The sequence below is a fragment of the Lynx rufus genome, unplaced genomic scaffold (genome assembly GCF_022079265.1).
Source record: "Lynx rufus isolate CCGP_SWC_20201006 ecotype Redwood Valley unplaced genomic scaffold, mLynRuf1.p SCAF_6, whole genome shotgun sequence".
In the NCBI taxonomy this organism is placed as follows: Eukaryota; Metazoa; Chordata; class Mammalia; order Carnivora; family Felidae; genus Lynx; species Lynx rufus.
Window position 1 is genome coordinate 117,325,658 of NW_025814878.1, and position 19,445 is coordinate 117,345,102.

Sequence of the window (19,445 nt, forward strand, 5' to 3'; positions counted from 1 at the left end):
GCTCCATTCTCCTCTAGATGGTGCTGCTTAGCTTACTGGGGTGGATTGTTGTAGAGGCTGTAGGCATGTATGCACATGTGCAGGAGGGGTGAAAATGGTGTCACCCAGCTACCCAGTCTCTCCTATCAGAAATCTGTGCTCTCCCGACTGACAGTCTAGCACCCCTCTTTGTCTCTGGTTTCTGTCCACTCCCCACTTTTACACTATCCGTGACCAAGCCATCCCGCTGCCAGGTAGCACCTCCCTCCTGAGTTTTATCCTAGATGCAGCTGTGTTTCCCAACGCCTCACTTTGTGGCTCAGAATGGATCAAAGGGGGAGGGTCTCACTGAGTAATGGCCAGGTGCCCACCTTCCCCCAGGAACGTTCACAGGACCATGCTGCTGCTGATGCTCAGAGACCACAGTTGGGTGCCCCGCCCCAGAAAAAGTTCACATGATCGTGTAGCAGCAGCATTTCAGGAATTATGGTAAATCCCACACACATCTGGCACCAGGCTTCTCCCTTAATGTCCTTGTTCCAGCACCAGTGAATATGGTTGTTCTCCAGGGTCTGCTGGGACCTTTGGCTGGGACCTCCACAGCCTCTACCAAATATCCTCCCAGCAGGGGAACTGCCTCTCCCCGTGTGGCCTGAGGACCCCTTGGACCTTGCTGTCTGCTCCTGGGGATTTGCCCTTTCCACCAGAGCACTGCTAGGTATTGAGCTGCAGAGTTTCAGACTCTGCACTGCCCCTGTTTATAGAGTCTTAATGGAATTTAAACCCTCTCCTTTCTCCTTTCTCCCTTTTTTGTCCAATCCCTTGTGTGCTCTTTCTTTTCTCTCCAGCTGCTTTGCAGGGGGAGGCAGGGGGATGCTTTCCCGTATTCCCCCTGTCTCTGTTCTCTCTCCACAAGCAAAAAAGCTCCTTGCCGTCCCCGGCTTCTCTCTCCCCCCAGTTCACCTCTTCACACCAAGTTTCTGCCAAGTTCTGTGGTTTAGGTTGTGCAGATTGTTGTGCTAATCCTCAAAACAGTTTTCTAAGGGTGCAAGATGGTTTAGTGTTGATATGGCTGCATTTCAGGATTGAGAGATGCAAAAAAAACCTTACAGGCTGTTCTGCCATCTTCACCCCACCCCCTGCCTTTTAATTTTTTTTTTCATTTTATATATATGAAATTTATTGACAAATTGGTTTCCATACAACACCCAGTGCTCATCCCAAAAGGTGCCCTCCTCAATACCCATCACCCACCCTCCCCTCCCTCCCACCCCCCATCAACCCTCAGTTTGTTCTCAGTTTTTAACAGTCTCTTATGCTTTGGCTCTCTCCCACTCTAACCTCTTTTTTTTTGTTTTTTTCCTTCCCCTCCCCCATGGGTACCTGTTAAGTTTCTCAGGATCCACATAAGAGTGAAACCATATGGTATCTGTCTTTCTCTGTATGGCTTATTTCACTTAGCATTACACTCTCCAGTTCCATCCACGTTGCTACAAAAGGCCATATTTCATTTTTTCTCATTGCCACATAGTATTCCATTGTATATATAAACCACAATTTCTTTATCCACTTTGAGTTTATTTTTGTAAATGGTGTGAGAAAGTGGTCTAGTTTCAACCTTCTGCATGTTGCTGTCCAGTTCTCCCAGCACCATTTGTTAAAGAGGCTGTCTTTTTTCCATTGGATGTTCTTTCCTGCTTTGTCAAAGATGAGTTGGCCATACGTTTGTGGGTCTAGTTCTGGGGTTTCTATTCTATTCCATTGGTCTGTGTGTCTGTTTTTGTGCCAATACCATGCTGTCTTGATGATGACAGCTTTGTAGTAGAGGCTAAAGTCTGGGATTGGGATGCCTCCTGCTTTGGTCTTCTTCTTCAAAATTCCTTTGGCTATTCGGGGCCTTTTGTGGTTCCATATGAATTTTAGGATTGCTTGTTCTAGTTTCGAGAAGAATGCTGGTGCAATTTTGATAGGGATTGCATTGAATGTGTAGATAGCTTTGGGTAGTATTGACATTTTGACAATATTTATTTTTCCAATCCATGAGCAGGGAATGTCTTTCCATTTCTTTAAATCTTCTTCAATTTCCTTCATAAGCTTTCTATAGTTTTCAGCATACAGATCCTTTACATCTTTGGTTAGATTTATTCCTAGGTATTTTATGCTTCTTGGTGCAATTGTGAATGGGATCAGTTTCTTTATTTGTCTTTCTGTTGCTTCATTGTTAGTGTATAAGAATGCAACTGATTTCTGTACATTGATTTTGTATCCTGCAACTTTGCTCAATTCATGTATCAGTTCTAGCAGACTTTTGGTGGAGTCTATCGGATTTTCCATGTATAATATCATGTCATCTGCAAAAAGCGAAAGCTTGACTTCATCTTTGCCAATTTTGATGCCTTTGATTTCCTTTTGTTGTCTGATTGCTGATGCTAGAACTTCCAGCACTATGTTAAACAACAGCGGTGAGAGTGGGCATCCCTGTCGTGTTCCTGATCTCAGGGAAAAAGCTCTCAGTTTTTCCCCGTTGAGGATGATGTTAGCTGTGGGCTTTTCATAAATGGCTTTTATGATCTTTAAGTATGTTCCTTCTATCCCGACTTTCTCAAGGGTTTTTATTAAGAAAGGGTGCTGGATTTTGTCAAAGGCCTTTTCTGCATCGATTGACAGGATCATATGGTTCTTCTCTTTTTTTTTTGTTAATGTGATGTATCACGTTGATTGATTTGCGAATGTTGAACCAGCCCTGCATCCCAGGAATGAATCCCACTTGATCATGGTGAATAATTCTTTTTATATGCTGTTGAATTCGATTTGCTAGTATCTTATTGGGAATTTTTGCATCCATATTCATCAGGGATATTGGCCTGTAGTTCTCTTTTTTTACTGGGTCTCTGTCTGGTTTAGGAATCAAAGTAATACTGGCTTCATAGAATGAGTCTGGAAGTTTTCCTTCCCTTTCTATTTCTTGGAATAGCTTGAGAAGGATAGGTATTATCTCTGCTTTAAACGTCTGGTAGAACTCCCCTGGGAATCCATCTGGTCCTGGACTCTTATTTGTTGGGAGATTTTTGATAACCGATTCAATTTCTTCGCTGGTTATGGGTCTGTTCAAGCTTTCTATTTCCTCCTGATTGAGTTTTGGAAAAGTGTGGGTGTTCAGGAATTTGTCCATTTCTTCCAGGTTGTCCAATTTGTTGGCATATAATTTTTCATAGTATTCCCTGATAATTGTTTGTATCTCTGAGGGATTGGTTGTAATAATTCCATTTTCATTCATGATTTTATCTATTTGGGTCATCTCCCTTTTCTTTTTGAGAAGCCTGGCTAAAGGTTTGTCAATTTTGTTTATTTTTTCAAAAAACCAACTCTTGGTTTCGTTGATCTGCTCTACAGTTTTTTTAGATTCTATATTGTTTATTTCTGCTCTGATCTTTATTATTTCTCTTCTTCTGCTGGGTTTAGGCTGCCTTTGCTGTTCTGCTTCTATTTCCTTTAGGTGTGCTGTTAGATTTTGTATTTGGGATTTTTCTTGTTTCTTGAGATAGGCCTGGATTGCAATGTATTTTCCTCTCAGGACTGCCTTCGCTGCGTCCCAAAGCGTTTGGATTGTTGTATTTTCATTTTCGTTTGTTTCCATATATTTTTTGATTTCTTCTCTAATTGCCTGGTTGACCCGCTCATTCGTTAGTAGGGTGTTCTTTAACCTCCACGCTTTTGGAGGTTTTCCAGACTTTTTCCTGTGGTTGATTTCAAGCTTCATAGCATTGTGGTCTGAAAGTATGCATGGTATAATTTCAATTCTTGTAAACTTATGAAGGGCTGTTTTGTGACCCAGTATATGATCTATCTTGGAGAATGTTCCATGTGCACTCGAGAAGAAAGTATATTCTGTTGCTTTGGGATGCAGAGTTCTAAATATATCTGTCAAGTCCATCTGATCCAATGTCTCATTCAGGGCCCTTGTTTCTTTATTGACCGTGTGTCTAGATGATCTATCCATTTCTGTAAGTGGGGTGTTAAAGTCCCCAGCAATTACCACATTCTTATCAATAAGGTTGCTTATGTTTCGTAATTGTTTTCTATATTTGGGGGCTCCGGTATTCGGCGCATAGACATTTATAATTGTTAGCTCTTCCTGATGGATAGACCCTGTAACTATTATATAATGTCCTTCTTCATCTCTTGTGACAGCCTTTAATTTAAAGTCTAGTTTGTCTGATATAAGTATGGCTACTCCAGCTTTCTTTTGGCTTCCAGTAGCATGATAAATAGTTCTCCATCCCCTCACTCTGAATCTAAAGGTGTCCTCAGGTCTAAAATGAGTCTCTTGTAGACAGCAAATAGATGGGTCTTGTTTTTTTATCCATTCTGATACCCTATGTCTTTTGGTTGGTGCATTTAATCCATTTACATTCAGTGTTATTATAGAAAGATACGGGTTTAGAGTCATTGTGATGTCTGTATGTTTTATGCTTGTGGTGATGTCTCTGGTACTTTGTCTCACAGGGTCCTCCTTAGGATCTCTTGTAGGGCTGGTTTAGTGGTGACAAATTCCTTCAGTTTTTGTTTGTTTGGGAAGACCTTTATCTCTCCTTCTATTCTAAATGACAGACTTGCTGGATAAAGGATTCTCGGCTGCATATTTTTGCTGTCTAGCACCCTGAAAATCTCGTGCCAATTCTTTCTGGCCTGCCAAGTTTCAAAAGAGAGATCAGTCACGAGTCTTATAGGTCTCCCTTATATGTGAGGGCACATTTACCCCTTGCTGCTTTCAGAATTTTCTCTTTATCCTTGTATTTTGCCAGTTTCACTATGATATGGTGTGCAGAAGATCGATTCAAGTTACGTCTGAAGGGAGTTCTCTGTGCCTCTTGGATTTCAATGCCTTTTTCCTTCCCCAGTTCAGGGAAGTTCTCAGCTATTATCTCTTCAAGTACCCCTTCAGCACCTTTCCCTCTCTCTTCCTCCTCTGGGATACCAATTATGCGTATATTATTTCTTTTTAGTGTATCACTTAGTTGTCTAATTTTCCCCTTCATACTCCTGGATTTTTTTATCTCTCTTTTTCTCAGCTTCCTCTTTTTCCATAACTTTATCTTCTAGTTCACCTATTCTCTCCTCTGCCTCTTCCATCCAAGCCGTGGTGGTTTGCATTTTGTTTTGCATTTCATTTAAAGCGTTTTTCAGCTCCTCGTGACTGTTCCTTAGTCCCTTGATCTCTGTAGCAAGAGATTCTCTGCTGTCCTGTATACTGTTTTCCAGCCCAGCGATTAATTTTATGACTATTATTCTAAATTCACTTTCTGTTATATCATTTAAATCCTTTTTGATCAGCTCATTAGCTGTTGTTATTTCCTGGAGATTCTTCTGAGGGGAATTCTTCCGCTTGGTCATTTTGGATAGTCCCTGGTGTGGTGAGGGCCTGCAGGGCACTTCCCCTGTGCTGTGGTGTATAACTGGAGTTGGTGGGCGGGGCCGCAGTCCGACCTGATGTCTGCCCCCAGCCCACCGCTGGGGCCACAGTCAGACTGGTGTGTGCCTTCTCTTCCCCTCTCCTAGGGGCGGGATTCACTGTGGGGTGGCGTGGCCCGTCTGGGCTACTTGCACACTGCCAGGCTTGTGATGCTGGGGATCTGGCGTATTAGCTGGGGTAGGAAGGCAAGGTGCACGGCGGCAGGGGGGGCAGGCTTAGCTCGCTTCTCCTTAGGTGATCCACTTCAGGAGGGGCCCCTCTTCCGTGGGCCTCTCGTCTGCACTTGGGTCCGGTGACTCCGTTCTGCTAATCCTCTGGCGGTTTTCTGGGTTATTTAGGCAGGTGTAGGTGGAATCTAAGTGATCAGGACGCGCGGTGAGCCCAGCGTCCTCCTACGCCGCCATCTTCCTGTCGTCCTAATTTTTTTTTTTTTTTAATTTCTGAGAGAGAGAGAGACAGAGCCTGAGTGGGGGACGGGTTGTGAGAGGGAGACACAGAACTTGAAGCAGACTCGTCTTCGCACTGTCAGCACAGAGCCTGATGCGGGTTTTGAACCCACCTACTGTGATGAGATCATGACCTGAGTTGAAGTCAGATGCTTAACCACCGAGTCACTCAGGTGCCTCCCAGCTAGTATTATTTAATCATGGTTCTAAATTTTAGTTTAGACTTCATACTTCTATTTGTATTGATTAAATCCCTGGCTGTCATTTCTCCATGTTCTTTCTTGTAGGGTGAATTCCTCCTTTTCATTTTGGAGGAAGAAAAAAATTAATAAAGAGTTGAAATTAAAATATTAAAACAAAGCCAAATCAAGTAAAAGAATCTAGATTCTAGACGTGTTTCAGTCTGCTTGTTGAGAGAAGCTTGATAGAAAAGAGGAAAAGAAGAAAAAAAAGTTTTAAAAAATTTAAAAATTAAAAAATTTTTAAATAATAAAATAGGACAAAATAAAATAAATATAAAATTTGCTTCTCTGTAACCAAGAACGAAAAAGAAGAGAAAGAAAAAATTAACATAAAAACAGAAGCAATGAAATCTAACCAATGAACAAGCAAACAAAATGAAACCCAAATGAAGTTAGCTCCAGTTTCCCTAGAACTGAAATTTTGTAGTACACAAAAGTCTGTATTTGTGTTGGTCTCCTAAGGAATGTGCCTGGATGGCACAGATGGGTGGGGTTTGGTTTAACAGTTCTGTTTTCCACTTGGTGCTGCTTAGCTCCCTGGGGTCAATTAGTATGGGTGTGCTAGAGGTGAAAATGTCTTTGCCCTGCTCTCTAGTCACCAGTTCAGGAATTTCGAGCTTTCACAGATGCACAATCAAGCACCCCTTCTTTGTCTCAGGTTTCCATCTGCTCCTTATCTTTACCCTGTAATTGCCTAAGCTGTCTGCCTGCCAGGCAGTGCCTCCCTCCTGAGTTTTATCTCAAATGGGCCTGTGTTTCAAAACTACGCACTTCAGAGATGAACCCCCCCACCACCACCACATTTGGCTGGGACCTACACTGATTCTCTGGGGGAAGGTCTGACTGAGCAATGGCCAGGTACCAACTCGTCCCAGAAAATGTTCTCATGATCCTGTAGCAACAGAGGCTGACAGTTCATAGTAAATCACAACCCACAGATGGCACACAACAGGTTTTGCTGCACTTAGCTGGCATCTTTGTCCCAATATCCGGTAATATGGCAGCCCTCCGAGGTCTGTTTGGACTTTTGCCTGCTGGGAGGCCGTATTGCTTTTACCAAATGCACTCAACCAGGGGAACCTCTTCTCCCTGTATGGCACAGGGAATTCTCAGACCTCACTGCCTGCTCCCAGGGATTTCACTCTGCTTCCTTGCTGGAGTACCGCCAGGCACTGAGTTCTGAAACTTCAGACTCTGTGCTCCACTGTTTATAGAAACTGGAGGTGTTGAAACTCTCTCCTTTCTCCCCATCAATGATTTTGAGGAACAGGTTTCTTGTCCAGTCCCCTGTTAGTGTTTTCACTCTCTTTCTCTCCAGCTTCTTTCAGGGGCAGTATTTTTATTGTGCGATCCTGATGTACTGCACTCTGTACTCTTTTCTCTTTCTCTGTCCTCTCTCTGAAAACAGCTCCCTACCCTCTGGAGCACCACAGCTTTTTTCCCAGTTCACCTCTCCACACCATGTGCCTGCCAAGTTCTCTTGCTCAAATTATGCAGATTGTTGCATTAGTCCTCAGGTCAATTTCCTAGATGTTCAAAATGGTTTGATGTTGATCTAGCTGTGTTTCAGAGATGAGACAAGCTCAGGGTCCCCATTCTACTCTGCCCTGTGCTACTTCATTATTATTGTGTGGAAATGTAACATTTTCTGTATGTTGATTTTATATCCTACAACTTTACTGAACTCATGTACTCTGATAGTTAGGTTTTTCTATATATGGTATCATGTCATCTGCAAATAGTGACAGTTTTACTTCCTTACCAATTTGTATACCTCTTATTTCTTTTTCTTGTCTAAATGCTGTGGCTAGGTCTTCCAGTAGTTGTTGAATAAAGGTGCCTTGTTCCTGATCTTATGTGAAAAGCTCTCAGTTTTTCACCATTCAGTATGTTAGATGTGGGTTTGTCACATATGGCATTTATTATATTGAGGTATGTTCCCTCTGTACCCACTTCGTTGACATTGGGGTGAATTCCTCCATCTTGTCATATTGTCAAGGTAAAAAAAAAAAAAAAAAAAAAAGGAACCTAGATTCTAGGTGTGTTTTAGTCTGCTTGTTAAAAAAAAGCCAAGTCTAAAAAAACCCACAATTTTAAAATATTTAAAAAATGCCTTTTCTGATTCCCAAGGGACAAAACAAACAAAACAAAAAAAGAAGAGAAGCTAGATCTATTTCCCCTAGAGCTGAAGCTTTGCAGCACTCTATGATCTGTTTGGTGTGTGGGAATGGTTTGTGCTGGTCGTCTGGTTGTGGGCCTGCTATGCTGATTCTCAGGCAGTCTTGCTCTAGTGGAGATGGCCCCTGTAGGGTGCAGGTGGCCTCAGTGTCCACTTGGTGGTGGTCTTTTGCTCATTGAAGTAGGTCAGTGCTGTTGGGCTGGGTGAAAATGTCCTTGCCCTGTTCTCATGACCCAGAAGCAGAAAGCTGGTGCCCACCACTCTTCAGAAAGCCCTCACAGAAGAGCAAACAATCACCTCTCTTATTTCCCCAGCTTCTGCCAAATCCCTGCCTTCACCCTGCATTGGTCAGAGCTGTCTGCCTGCAAGACTGCACACCACTCCTTTGTTTCACCCCACTCCTGTCTTTTAGCTCAGATTCACAGCAGGGTTTCACTCCATATTTTAGAAATCTGTGCAGCATGGACCCACACTAATTCTGTGGGGGAGTGCCTTGCTGAGCTATGGCTGGCACTGGCTTCTCCCAGAAATCGGTTATGTTACCATGCAGCAGCTCAGAATTTATGGTAAAGCACAGCAGAAAGTCAGCACCAAGGCTTGTTGCTCTCAGCCAGCATTCCTGTTCCTATGTTAATGAATGGGGCAGCTCATTGGTGCCTGCTAGGTCTTTTGCCTCTGGAAATGCCTCTCCCAAATGCACTCCACACAGGGGAACTTCTTCCCCGTGCAATCCAGGGGACCTTCAGAACACGCTGTCTGCTCCCAGGTCTCCCCTCTCCTTCCCCATGGGAGTATGGGAGCACCACCAAGCCTGCCAGGCATGATCTTGGTGATGGCATGGATCTCCAAAACTTCAGACGGCATTCAGCTGTTTATAAAAACTTGTGGCTGTCCGCCTGTCTCATTTCCCTATTTACTGGTTTTGGGGAAGAGTTTTTCTTATGCAATTACATGCTCGCACTTTCTCTCTGTCTCTCTCTCTCTCCTGTCTTCATGATCAGGGCTCCCTTTATCCCAGTACCTGCAGCTTTTTTCTCCCCTAAATAAAATTTCTGTAGCTCCTATCTTCCATGATGTGGCAGAAATTTCTAATTGTGCATTTTTGCTATCTTAATCCTTATCGACTTCTTGGGTGTTCAGAATCATTTGGTATTTATCTAGCTGTGTTTGAGAGATGAGGCAAACTTATGGTCTCCCTACTCTGCCATCTTAACTCCTCTCATTGATAATGATTTATTGCTTAGATATCTAAGTTTTCCAAATATTTCTCTTACTATGGTAGATATATGGTTTGCAACTGTCAGAACCATTAATAGAGACTGCAGTGATATACACTACTTACAATCGTGTTAAAGCCTTTGTTTCCATGTAAAATGCGTTGCTTAATTGCACAGTAGATAATAACTATCTTTTTTTCTTGAGAGAGAATGCATGCGTGTGCACGCAGTTTGGGGAGGGGCAGAAGATAAGGGAGAAAGAATTTTTTTAAGTTTATTCCTTTTTGAGTGGGGTTAGGGACCAAATGAGAGGGAGAGAGAGGATCCCAAGCAGGCTCCATGCTGATCGCATGGAGCCTGATGTGCGGCTCTATCCCATGAACTGTGAGATCATAACCTGAGCTGAAATCAAGAGTTGGATGCTCAACCAAGTGAGCCACTCAGGCTCCCCGGAGAGGGAGAATCTTCAGTAGGCTCCATGCCCAACGCAGAGCCTGATGTGGGACTTGGTTGATTTCAGGACTGTGAGATCGTGACCTATACCAAAATCAAGAGCTGGACGCCTGATTGAGTCACCCAGGCACCCAGATAATACTAACATCTGATTGTTCTTTTTGGATGTTTGTTCCTTTTATCAACACTGTAAATATTATTATAGGAATTTTACTATTTCAAAGACTTTACTGTGTGAAGCTAATTTATAGCATTCTTCAAACATGTATTTATTTATTTACTTGTTTGTTTATTTATAATGTTTATTTTTTGAGAGGGAGAGAGACACAGAGTGTGAGTGGGGGAAGGACAGAGGCAGAAGGAGACACAGAATCTGAAGCAGGCTTCAGGCTCTGAGCTGTCAGCACAGAGCCTGACGTGGGGTTTGAACCCACAAACCATGAGATCATAACCTGAGCCAAAGTCGGATGCTTAACCGACTGAGCCACCCAGGTGCCCCCAAACCTTTTTTTAGTATTGCTAATGATTTTCGTTGAATTTTGAGCACTGACAGAATGTGCTTAGCACTTTAAACTTTCATACAGCTTTTGAACATGATTTGCATCTAATATCGTTGACGCAGAATGAACAAACACTTTAGAATGTCTCCAGACCAGTGCGGGGTGGGGGGGGTGCCTGAGAAGTAATCAAATACAGGGACATAAGATATACAGTCTGGGAAGAATGGGGCCCATGCGCTGAGGACAGCCACCCCACCCTGAGTCCCCTGGGCAGTGCCGTGTCACACACTCTTCTTAGGCCCACCCTGGGTGAAAGTACTCTCAGGAGACCACAGGGCTCTGGGTTTGTGGAGTAGTACCTATAAATATTTATCTAGAAATATTTAGTTATAGGCTTCATTAGAGGGTAGAGAGTCTTTGAAAAAGGCTCTTACTTTGGGGGAAAATGTCAGAATAGGTTCCCACCCCCTTGTTGTGGGCCCTGGTCTCACCAGTGTTGGCTCCTTCTACCCCCAGATAGGGAACACTCCCTGTCTGACCCTGGTAGGAAGCCAAACCATGAAGAGTTATGGCATCTTGGTCTTTGGAGTACATGCTTTTTAAGAAGCCCTTGCCTTAGCCCTCCCTGTTTTGTCTTCTCTACCCTCCCAGAATACATGTGATCCACCCCCTCCCCCAAACTGCAACATCACCCTGAGGTGCTCTGTGCCCTGGGCTTCTGCCCTGCAAATATCACCCTGACCTGGAAGTGTGCCGGGGAGCACCAGACCCAAGACAGAGAGCTTGTGGAGACCAGGCCGAAGGGGATGGAACCATCCAGAAGTGGTGGCCATTGTGTTGCTTTCTTGAGATAAGCAGAGATATACATGCCATGTGCAGCATGAGGGGCTGCCTGAGCCCATCACCATGAGATAGGGTGAGGAAGGAGATTAGGATTGGAGCCACATATCAGGGTAACAGGAGTCCTTCTAGAGGCTTTCAGCAGAGGCAGGGCACAGAGACACCCCTCACTTTTCCTTTCCTCCTCAGATCCATTTTCCCAGCCCACCATGCTCATTAAGCAGCATCTGCTGACTTGGTTCTCCTTGGTGCTCTCGTCATTGGGATTGTTTGAACAACAGTTTAGATTGTTGGAAGTATAGTTGCTAGAGGCGTGCTCTAGAACAACAAGAACTCTTTGGGGAAGAAGTCTAGGTTTCTTCATTCCGATCTAGAACTCTCTAACCCCAGGATACATTGGAAACTCCTGTTCCTATTAATTCTGAAGGAAATATGGAGACATCCTTCTGTGCAGCAAAACCTGGTGTGTGGGGGGGGGAGGGGGGGGCTCATGGCTGGTGGGAGGGCAGCTAGAAGAAGGTGGGAGGCTGGAGACTGCTGGACCCCCAAAGCCCCAAAACCAGGTGGGTAATGCATGTGGTTGCCTCTGCATTCCAGGATCTCGATCTAACTTCATATCTCCTGCTCCTTCATTTAGGAGGGTTCCAGAGCAGACATGGATGAGATCCAGAAAGTACCTGAGTTCCTGGGAAGTAGGTCTCTTTCTGGTGGGATGAAAATTCCCATGTCCTTCTCACTCAAGATCCTAAATATTTTAAAAAGATGAAGTGGGAGTGAACCTGGCCCTAATTGAATTGGCAAATGTGAAGGGAGGGTGTTATGTGTGTGTGTGTCTGTTTGGGTGGGTTCACAATCCCATTGAAATGTGTATGGGTATTTGTGTGTGGAGGTTTGTATAGATGTGTGTGAGCATATACAAGCATGTACGTGTGTTTGTATGTATATGTGTACCTGTGTGTGTTTGAGCATTGCTCTGATGTCGTAGACTCTAAGTCTAAAGTTCTCTTTAAGAGCAGACACAGAATTAAAAAGAGAGATGGCTAATGTCCAGGAAAAAGACAAGAGCCCCGAATAAGGGTCCTTGCCCCGTATTTATTCAGATCAGAAGGCTTGCAAACGTGATGGGCATGCACAAAGAGACAAAATAAACTAGGAACATTAACTTGTGGATGTGAGGGAGGGAAAGGGGATTTTGAAGATATACAGTGTTTGGGGTTTGGGTCAATATAAAACAAATTCCAGGCGCCGGGCAGATGGGTAGATGGTTGTTAAGAGCAGACAGGAGGTGCCATTCCTATTTATCTTTGCCAGCCTAGGGGATGAGACAGACAGGGGGAATAACCTCAGGGTTGACAAGACTCCTATTCTTTTGTTAACCATCTCTGCTCTGGGCTGCTTTGCCTGCAGCTCTGTGGTCCGAAGTCCAGTTCACCAATTTACCTGCCCTGGCCCTATTTTCCTATGAAAGCAGCTTTCTGCTATGGTACTAAACTTGGGGTGCTTTCACCCTGAATATCTAATCTTGTTATTCCTATGTATTGGGCACCTTTGTGCTGATTCTATTTCAGGCCTTGCCTCTATTTTGGGGGGTTCAGCACCCCCTTCCTATTTTGGGGTGCCTTTGCACCTCCCTATTCTTGGCACCTTTGTGCCTCCCTATTCTTGGAGTGCCAATCTGGTTACCCAAACTTGGGTGTGAGCATTTTATGACTTTGTGTTTCTTTGTGCTTTGTTAACCCATTGGTGTAGGCCCGGGGGAGTCCTAAGCTTATCCCCCACACTCTGAGAATTCTTCACACTCTTGTGTCCACCCTGGCCATTTCATGGTTGCCTTACCCCCACCCTATGGGTTAGAAGTGGCAGAACAGCTTTCCATCTGCAGCACATGAGAGGGGCTCAGGGTGATGAGTGATGGGGAGAACTGGTACTTGTCATAGTAGGAAGAAGAAAACAGGAGCTAAATTGGTGGGACTCTTACTTCCTGGGTTGTACTTAATAAAAGTGTCACACACTGTTTTAAGGGATGTCATGAATTGAATAATTTAAAACCTCCTAATAGCCCTACAAGATGGGGAAAGTTATCAACCCCATTTTATAGGCAAGGAAAGCGAGGGCACTCAGAGGTTGAGTGACTCAGTTGGCTGAGCCATGATTCTACAAAATGGTCAGGCTGCTGAGCCCAAGTGCTGTTTTTGTTTTTTTGTTTTTTGTTTTTGGCTTCTGCACACTGTTCATCCGCCTCATTAAGGGTCACCTTACCAGCCTCATTCTGTGGTTCTGCTAGCTTCTTCTCTAGCACCGAGTCTTATCGGGAGTATGTGTTTTTCACTGTACCTACTGATAAGTCCATGGGGTTTGAAGTGACAGGAGAGTTGGTTCTACATTAGCTGATGGAGTGTGTTTGCTGGAGGTGGCAGGAATGGAGGGTTACATCTAGGCTGTAGGCAATCAGTGGTGTCTGCATCTGAGCTGTGAGGTATGCTGTCCACAATGCTGAGGGGGGAAGACCAGTCATGGGAGGGCAGAGTTTCTCCATCACTGTTTTATTCACAGATCGAAAGTACAGCCCTGTTTGAAAGTACAGCCCTCTGAGAGACACTGGCATGATCACTCATGTCCTTCCAATCCCTGCTGCCCTTAACTTCTCTGTTTCTAAGTGACTCTCTGGTAATACCTGCTCTCCAAGGTGAGAGGTGAGGCAAAGTCTAGCCTCACCTCTGCTCATGGCACTTCCTCCCACCCTGCCTACTGCTCCCTCCTGGGGCCTCCTCAATGGAGTGAGAGGAAAGAACTTGACGTTCATGTTGTAAAGAGAAAGGATGTCTGTCTTCAAGAAAGGGAAGAGCTACCTTAGGGGGAGAACGGAGTTATTCCTTGTGGGCTGGTGGGCTGGGGGCCTCAGTGTCTTGCTGGATGTAGGCGGGATGCTGACGTCAGTTTCTGTCTTTCCAACATAGCTGCTTGCCTCAGCAAAGTTTGCAAGTTGAGAAGACAGTAGAGAGTCAGCTGGCAAGCTGGAAGTCATGATCCAATTTTCAGATCCAGCATCACCACTGCCACATCTTATTGGTTAGAAGATGATTCCAGGTCTTGCCCACACAAATTGGGAGGAGATTCCACAAGGCCATGTGGACCAGGAGGTGGAGACCATTGGGCCTTATTATAATCTGTATGGGGATGTTCCAGGTGACAGATGACAGAAATGGAGGGTAGCACAGTCTCTGAACTGGATGTGTTCATACACGGGTTGCACAACCTTTTTTTTTTTTTTTTTAATGTTTATTTATTTTTGACAGAGAGAGACAGAGCATGAGCGGGGAAGGGGCAGAGAGAGAGGGAGACACAGAATCCGAAGCAGGCTCCAGGCTCTCAGCTGTCAGCACAGAGCCTGATGCGGGGCTCGAACTCACAGACTGCGAGATCATGACCTGAGCCGACGTCGGACACTCAACTGACTCAGCCACCCAGGCGCCCCAGACTGCGCAGTCTTTGACCAAGATGATTATAACTCCAGGTTCCATGTTGGACAAGATGATCTGCAGAGCTGAGCTGTGTTATCAAAGCAAGGTCCTAGATAACAAGATTCACACTGTGATTTGGAAAGGCCTGTCTCAACTTTGTTGCACCTGGCAGGTCGTCCTCTCTAATCATTTCCCCCTTCACTTTTCAGACCTTCTAAACTCTAGGAAAGCACCATCACTAAACTGAACCATTTTTTTTTTTCCTTTCCTGTGTTATGCTGCCAGAGAAATCCTCGTCTCCCACTATTTCTTCCACCCTACCTCATATGGGATCCCACAAAGTCACTTCTTGTGATTCTATTTTGTTCATTTCTTTCCCTTCATCCAGGTTATTTCTTCGTGATTTTCTCTTGTATTGGTGAGTCAGTTACATTAGGAAATTAGTATTCTCTAACTAAACCTTTCCACTAATTTTTGGGTCAAATGGGCAAAGATTCTCTTTCCAAATGTCAGCTCTGTCCTACACAGGGATAAGCCATGGTAGGAGGGTTCCTAGAAAGTCAGGTATTGCCACAGAAGCTCATCAGCAGGAGACATTTAGGTCACAAAGGTATGTACCTACATCTTCTTTATGTCCCTAGCATGTAGCACAACACCTGGGCCACAGTAGGCACTCAATAAGCTTCTGTCTGGATTCTGTTTCCCCAGAACTTGTTATACTAGTTGCATTTACTAGGTTATTCACCCCAGTGTGAATTCCTTCATGTTTCTCTCACTGAGGCCTACCAGACTGCTAGACAGCTACTGCCTAATATGCCTAATACATTTCTGAAAAAAGTGGGACTATCTTTGGTAATTCAAAATTTATTTCATTTGACTGATACATGCACAACGTTTGAAAACTTTATGTAACATAAAAGAGTATATAGAGTGAGCAGTAAATTTCCTCCTCCATGCCATCCATAATTCTAATTCTCTCCCTAGACATAACGGTTGTTACCAGTTTCCACAGTTACATAGAGAGAGATTCCATTTTAGCACGTGGTATTTTACCAAATATACCATCTGCATCATTTCTCAATTACCAATATATTCTGAGACTGCCCCACTGTTAGCATACAAATCTGGTTGAAGATTTGCTATTGATATTAAGATACTGATAATGACAATTCTGTCATTTGTGATTTAAAAAAATTTTTAAGTAAAGCAGAAATGATCCTTATTCCATAGGGATAGAATTTCAGAGGAGTACAGGGTCACTCAGATTAAAAATAGATTTCATTTACTTTCCTCCCATGAGGTGACTTTTGTCTGTGTGACTATTTTCTGGCCATTATGGTGAAGCAGAATGAGGTAGTACTTGTTGCCCTTAAAGGAGAGAAACATCCTTTTTCTGCTTGCCCTGTTCGTGGACCATGGACATGGTCTTAAGTACCCTGGCTCATGCTAATAAGGGCAGCTCACCACTATGAGGGAGGAGGACTTCCAGGAGTGGGTGGCCATGGTGGTCTGTTCTGCAGATTAGCAGAGAGTTTTATACAGGGTGCACCACGGTGGGCAAGAATAGGAAATCGGTCCCATATGACAAGAATAGGGGGGAAAAATTAAAGACAGGGGTAGAGATGACCCAGTCCCACCTCTGCTGGAACAGAAAAGCAGATCAGTTTGGGGAGAGGTCCCCCACTGATGGATAGCAGTGGGACAATTTTCCCACCTCTTCACATTATGCTAATAGGAACACAGACACATTCAGACATTTTTAGCAGATAGAAATGTCCAGGGCTCTTGATGTCAAAAAGGTAGAAGTGTGAGCAAATCTTGCATCACTCAGTCCCCTACAAGGCAGCTGGCACACACTGTGAAAGAAAATAATGAACAAATTCAGGTCAATCATGTAAGTGTTTATATCTCAACAGCCCATCACTTGCTTATAATGTTCCACTCAAAGAATCCTCGTAACCCACTCATGTCCTCTCTGCCCCAACCCCTCCCCATTTCAGGCCCTCCGGGGTCTCACCTTTAGGAGTTCTGAGAGACACACCAGAACTCTGGGCACTGTTACTATTTGGCATAAAACAAACACGATGTGGTCAGAACCCATAGGAGATTAAAGGAGGAGCTATGAGGTGGATTAGCTATCCCATGGGGTCCCATCTACACTACCCAAGGTCTCAAGGATCACTCCCTCCATACTCTTTGCCTGTGACTAGCACCCTCCTTTATCACCTGTGGGAAGAAAACATGTCAGAGACCAGGGAGAAGACTGGACCATGGTATCCAGAGGAATACCCTAGTCCTGTACCAAATCAAAGTTTCCAAAATTCTTATTGAAGAGTCACAGCTGTATTGGTAAGCATGAAAAAAGGATATATAGGAGCACTGGACCAACTGTCTTCCTGGAGGTCTGTCTACATCAGGGAATTTCCCTTGACCTTCAACTGCTGGGGATCAGGTCCCCAACGTCAGAATATAAAGGTGAAAAACGTCTTCATTTGCACAAGTCTAAAGAGTAATTGGCTACACAGTGAGGAAACACATCTCATTAACAAAGCAGGACAAACTTTAGTCTGGGGTTTGAAACCTCCCAGTGGGATAAGAAAACTCAGATTCCTCCCAACTCCTTTCTCTACCTGAATGCTTCTTTCTCCACATCACAGCTCCAACTGCCACAGCTACAGTGACCACAAGGAGAACCTGGCCAGCAACGATGCCCATGATGGGGATGGTGGGCTGAGGAGGCGGTTCATGGCAAGGGAAAGGAAGGTAAAGGGCCCAGACTTCAGGCTTGGGTCATGACCTTGCTGATGTTCTACAGAAGAGCTACTTTCTGTGAGAAGAGGCTCTGCCCCAAACCCTCCTTATTCCATCTCAAGGTGGTGGGCTTGGGCAGCCCCTTGTGCTGCACATGGCATGTGTACCTCTGCTCTTCTCTAGAAGGTACCACCACAACTGCCCACTTCTGAAGGTCCCATCTTCAGTAGGTCTGGTCTCCACAAGCTCTGTGTCCTGGGTGTGGGCCTCCCCATCACGCTGCCAGGTCAGGGTGATCTCCGCAGGATAGAAGCCCGGGGCCCAGCACCTCAGGGAGACCTCATGGGATGGTGGGTCATATGTCTTTTGGGGGTTATGAGGAAGAAGAATCAGAAAATCACACTTTGGGTTGCTTTCATATGACCATCCCAACAATGGAAAGGATAATTGGTTTGGAAGGAAAAGGCACAGGAGCCAGAGACCAGCCTAGACTTCAGGATGTGGAATTATGTTGAATCAGGGAGAGCGCCCAGGGTAGGAGTGTGCAGGTCTAAAATGGGGAACACTCTAATGGTCTTGTGACTGCAGTGGAGGGTCAGTAACTCAGAAAACACTCCGGAAGATGTTCTCAGATGGAGTCAGACTCCCGAAGATGTTCTCAGATGGAGAACAAGGCCTTGAGAGAAAAATCATGGTTCACAAGGTGGTTGCCCAGGTCAAAGGAACTGCTGGTGGGTTGTTTCAGGGATGATCTCAATCTGCAACCCAGGAGACTGGGTTCCTCATCGCCCTCTAAGGGAGTCACTCCATAGTAGGAATATGAATACACTGAGGCGGATCTCCCTCTTCCCACCAGTGGGAGGGGCGCTGTTCTGACACTGAGTCCATTTTCCCTTCCTCTGGAAAGCCAGCGGCAGTGGATGGGAGATCAGGGAGTCCTCGTGGTCCCTGTATCTGCTTCCAGCAGTGTCTTCTTCCCCATCTCCAGATACTTGAGGAACCACTCCATGCACGTGCCCTCCAGGTAGTACCTGTAGCGCTCCGCCTCACCGGCTGCCTCCCACTTGCAGCGGGTGATGTGCGGCGCGGTGTCCCGCCATGGTCCAGGAGCGCAGGTCCTGGTTCAGGGTGATGTAATCCGCGCGGTCGTGGGCCTCACGAAGGTAACGGCGGAGGCAGTGCCCATCAGGCCCCACGTCGCAGCCTATCATCCTTTGGAAGGTGTGAGACACTGGCCCCGCCCTGACCTGCAATCATTAAAGCCTAAACTGAAAACCAAACCGAGTACAGTCCCCAGGGGCTCTTACCTATTCACAGGACGGGGGTGGGGCGCAGACTCAGCGTGGCACTAGGACCCAGACACTCGGGGCGACCTTGGCGCGTCCGTAGGGACGGGGGTCGTGACCTGGACCCGGGCCCAGGTCGCTCACCGGCCTTGCTCTGGCTGTAGTGGACACGCAATTCATTCAGCCTCACTTGAAGAGTTTGTGTGCGGGTCCTGAAGTTCTGCGTCTGCTGCTCCCACTACTCCGGCCCCTCCTGGTCCACCCACGGCAACCGCGGCTCCATCACCGAACTCGGGGTGTCGCTGTCGAACCGCACGAACTGCGTGTCGTCCACGTAGCCGACTTCCAAGTACCCGGGCTCCCCGCGGCCCGGCCGGGACACCGCGGTGTGGAAATACCTCAGGGAGTGGGAGCCTGTGGGCGCGGAGGGGTGAGACCCCTCCCGACCCTCCTCTCGGCGTGGGGCCCGGGTCCTAAGGGGAGGCGGCCGGGAGGGCACGGACGAGGGGGCTTGTGGGACGGAAGAGGGGTGGCAGGTTGGAGAAGAGTCGGGACCAAGGGGTGGGTGAGGCGGAGGTGAGAGCTCTGGGTCCGAGGCGGTGGAGCAGCCCTTCCGTC

At 45.7% G+C, this 19,445-nt stretch overlaps 1 protein-coding gene and 1 pseudogene across 1 annotated transcript in view; one reads left to right on the forward strand and one right to left on the reverse strand.

Annotated features, from left to right (window-relative positions):
• LOC124529211 (collagen alpha-2(I) chain-like) overlaps nt 1–12,281 on the forward strand; it is a 29,156-nt gene extending 16,875 nt beyond the window's left edge. The window contains exon 3 of the mRNA XM_047103059.1: nt 11,967–12,281. Coding sequence (XP_046959015.1) covers nt 11,967–12,045 — 79 coding nt within the window. The 3' untranslated portion in view covers nt 12,046–12,281. The remainder of the gene's footprint in view (nt 1–11,966) is intronic.
• A 6,188-nt stretch (nt 12,282–18,469) lies between these two features.
• Nucleotides 18,470–19,007, reverse strand: LOC124529213 (class I histocompatibility antigen, Gogo-B*0102 alpha chain-like; annotated as a pseudogene).
• Nucleotides 19,008–19,445: the final 438 nt, after the last annotated feature.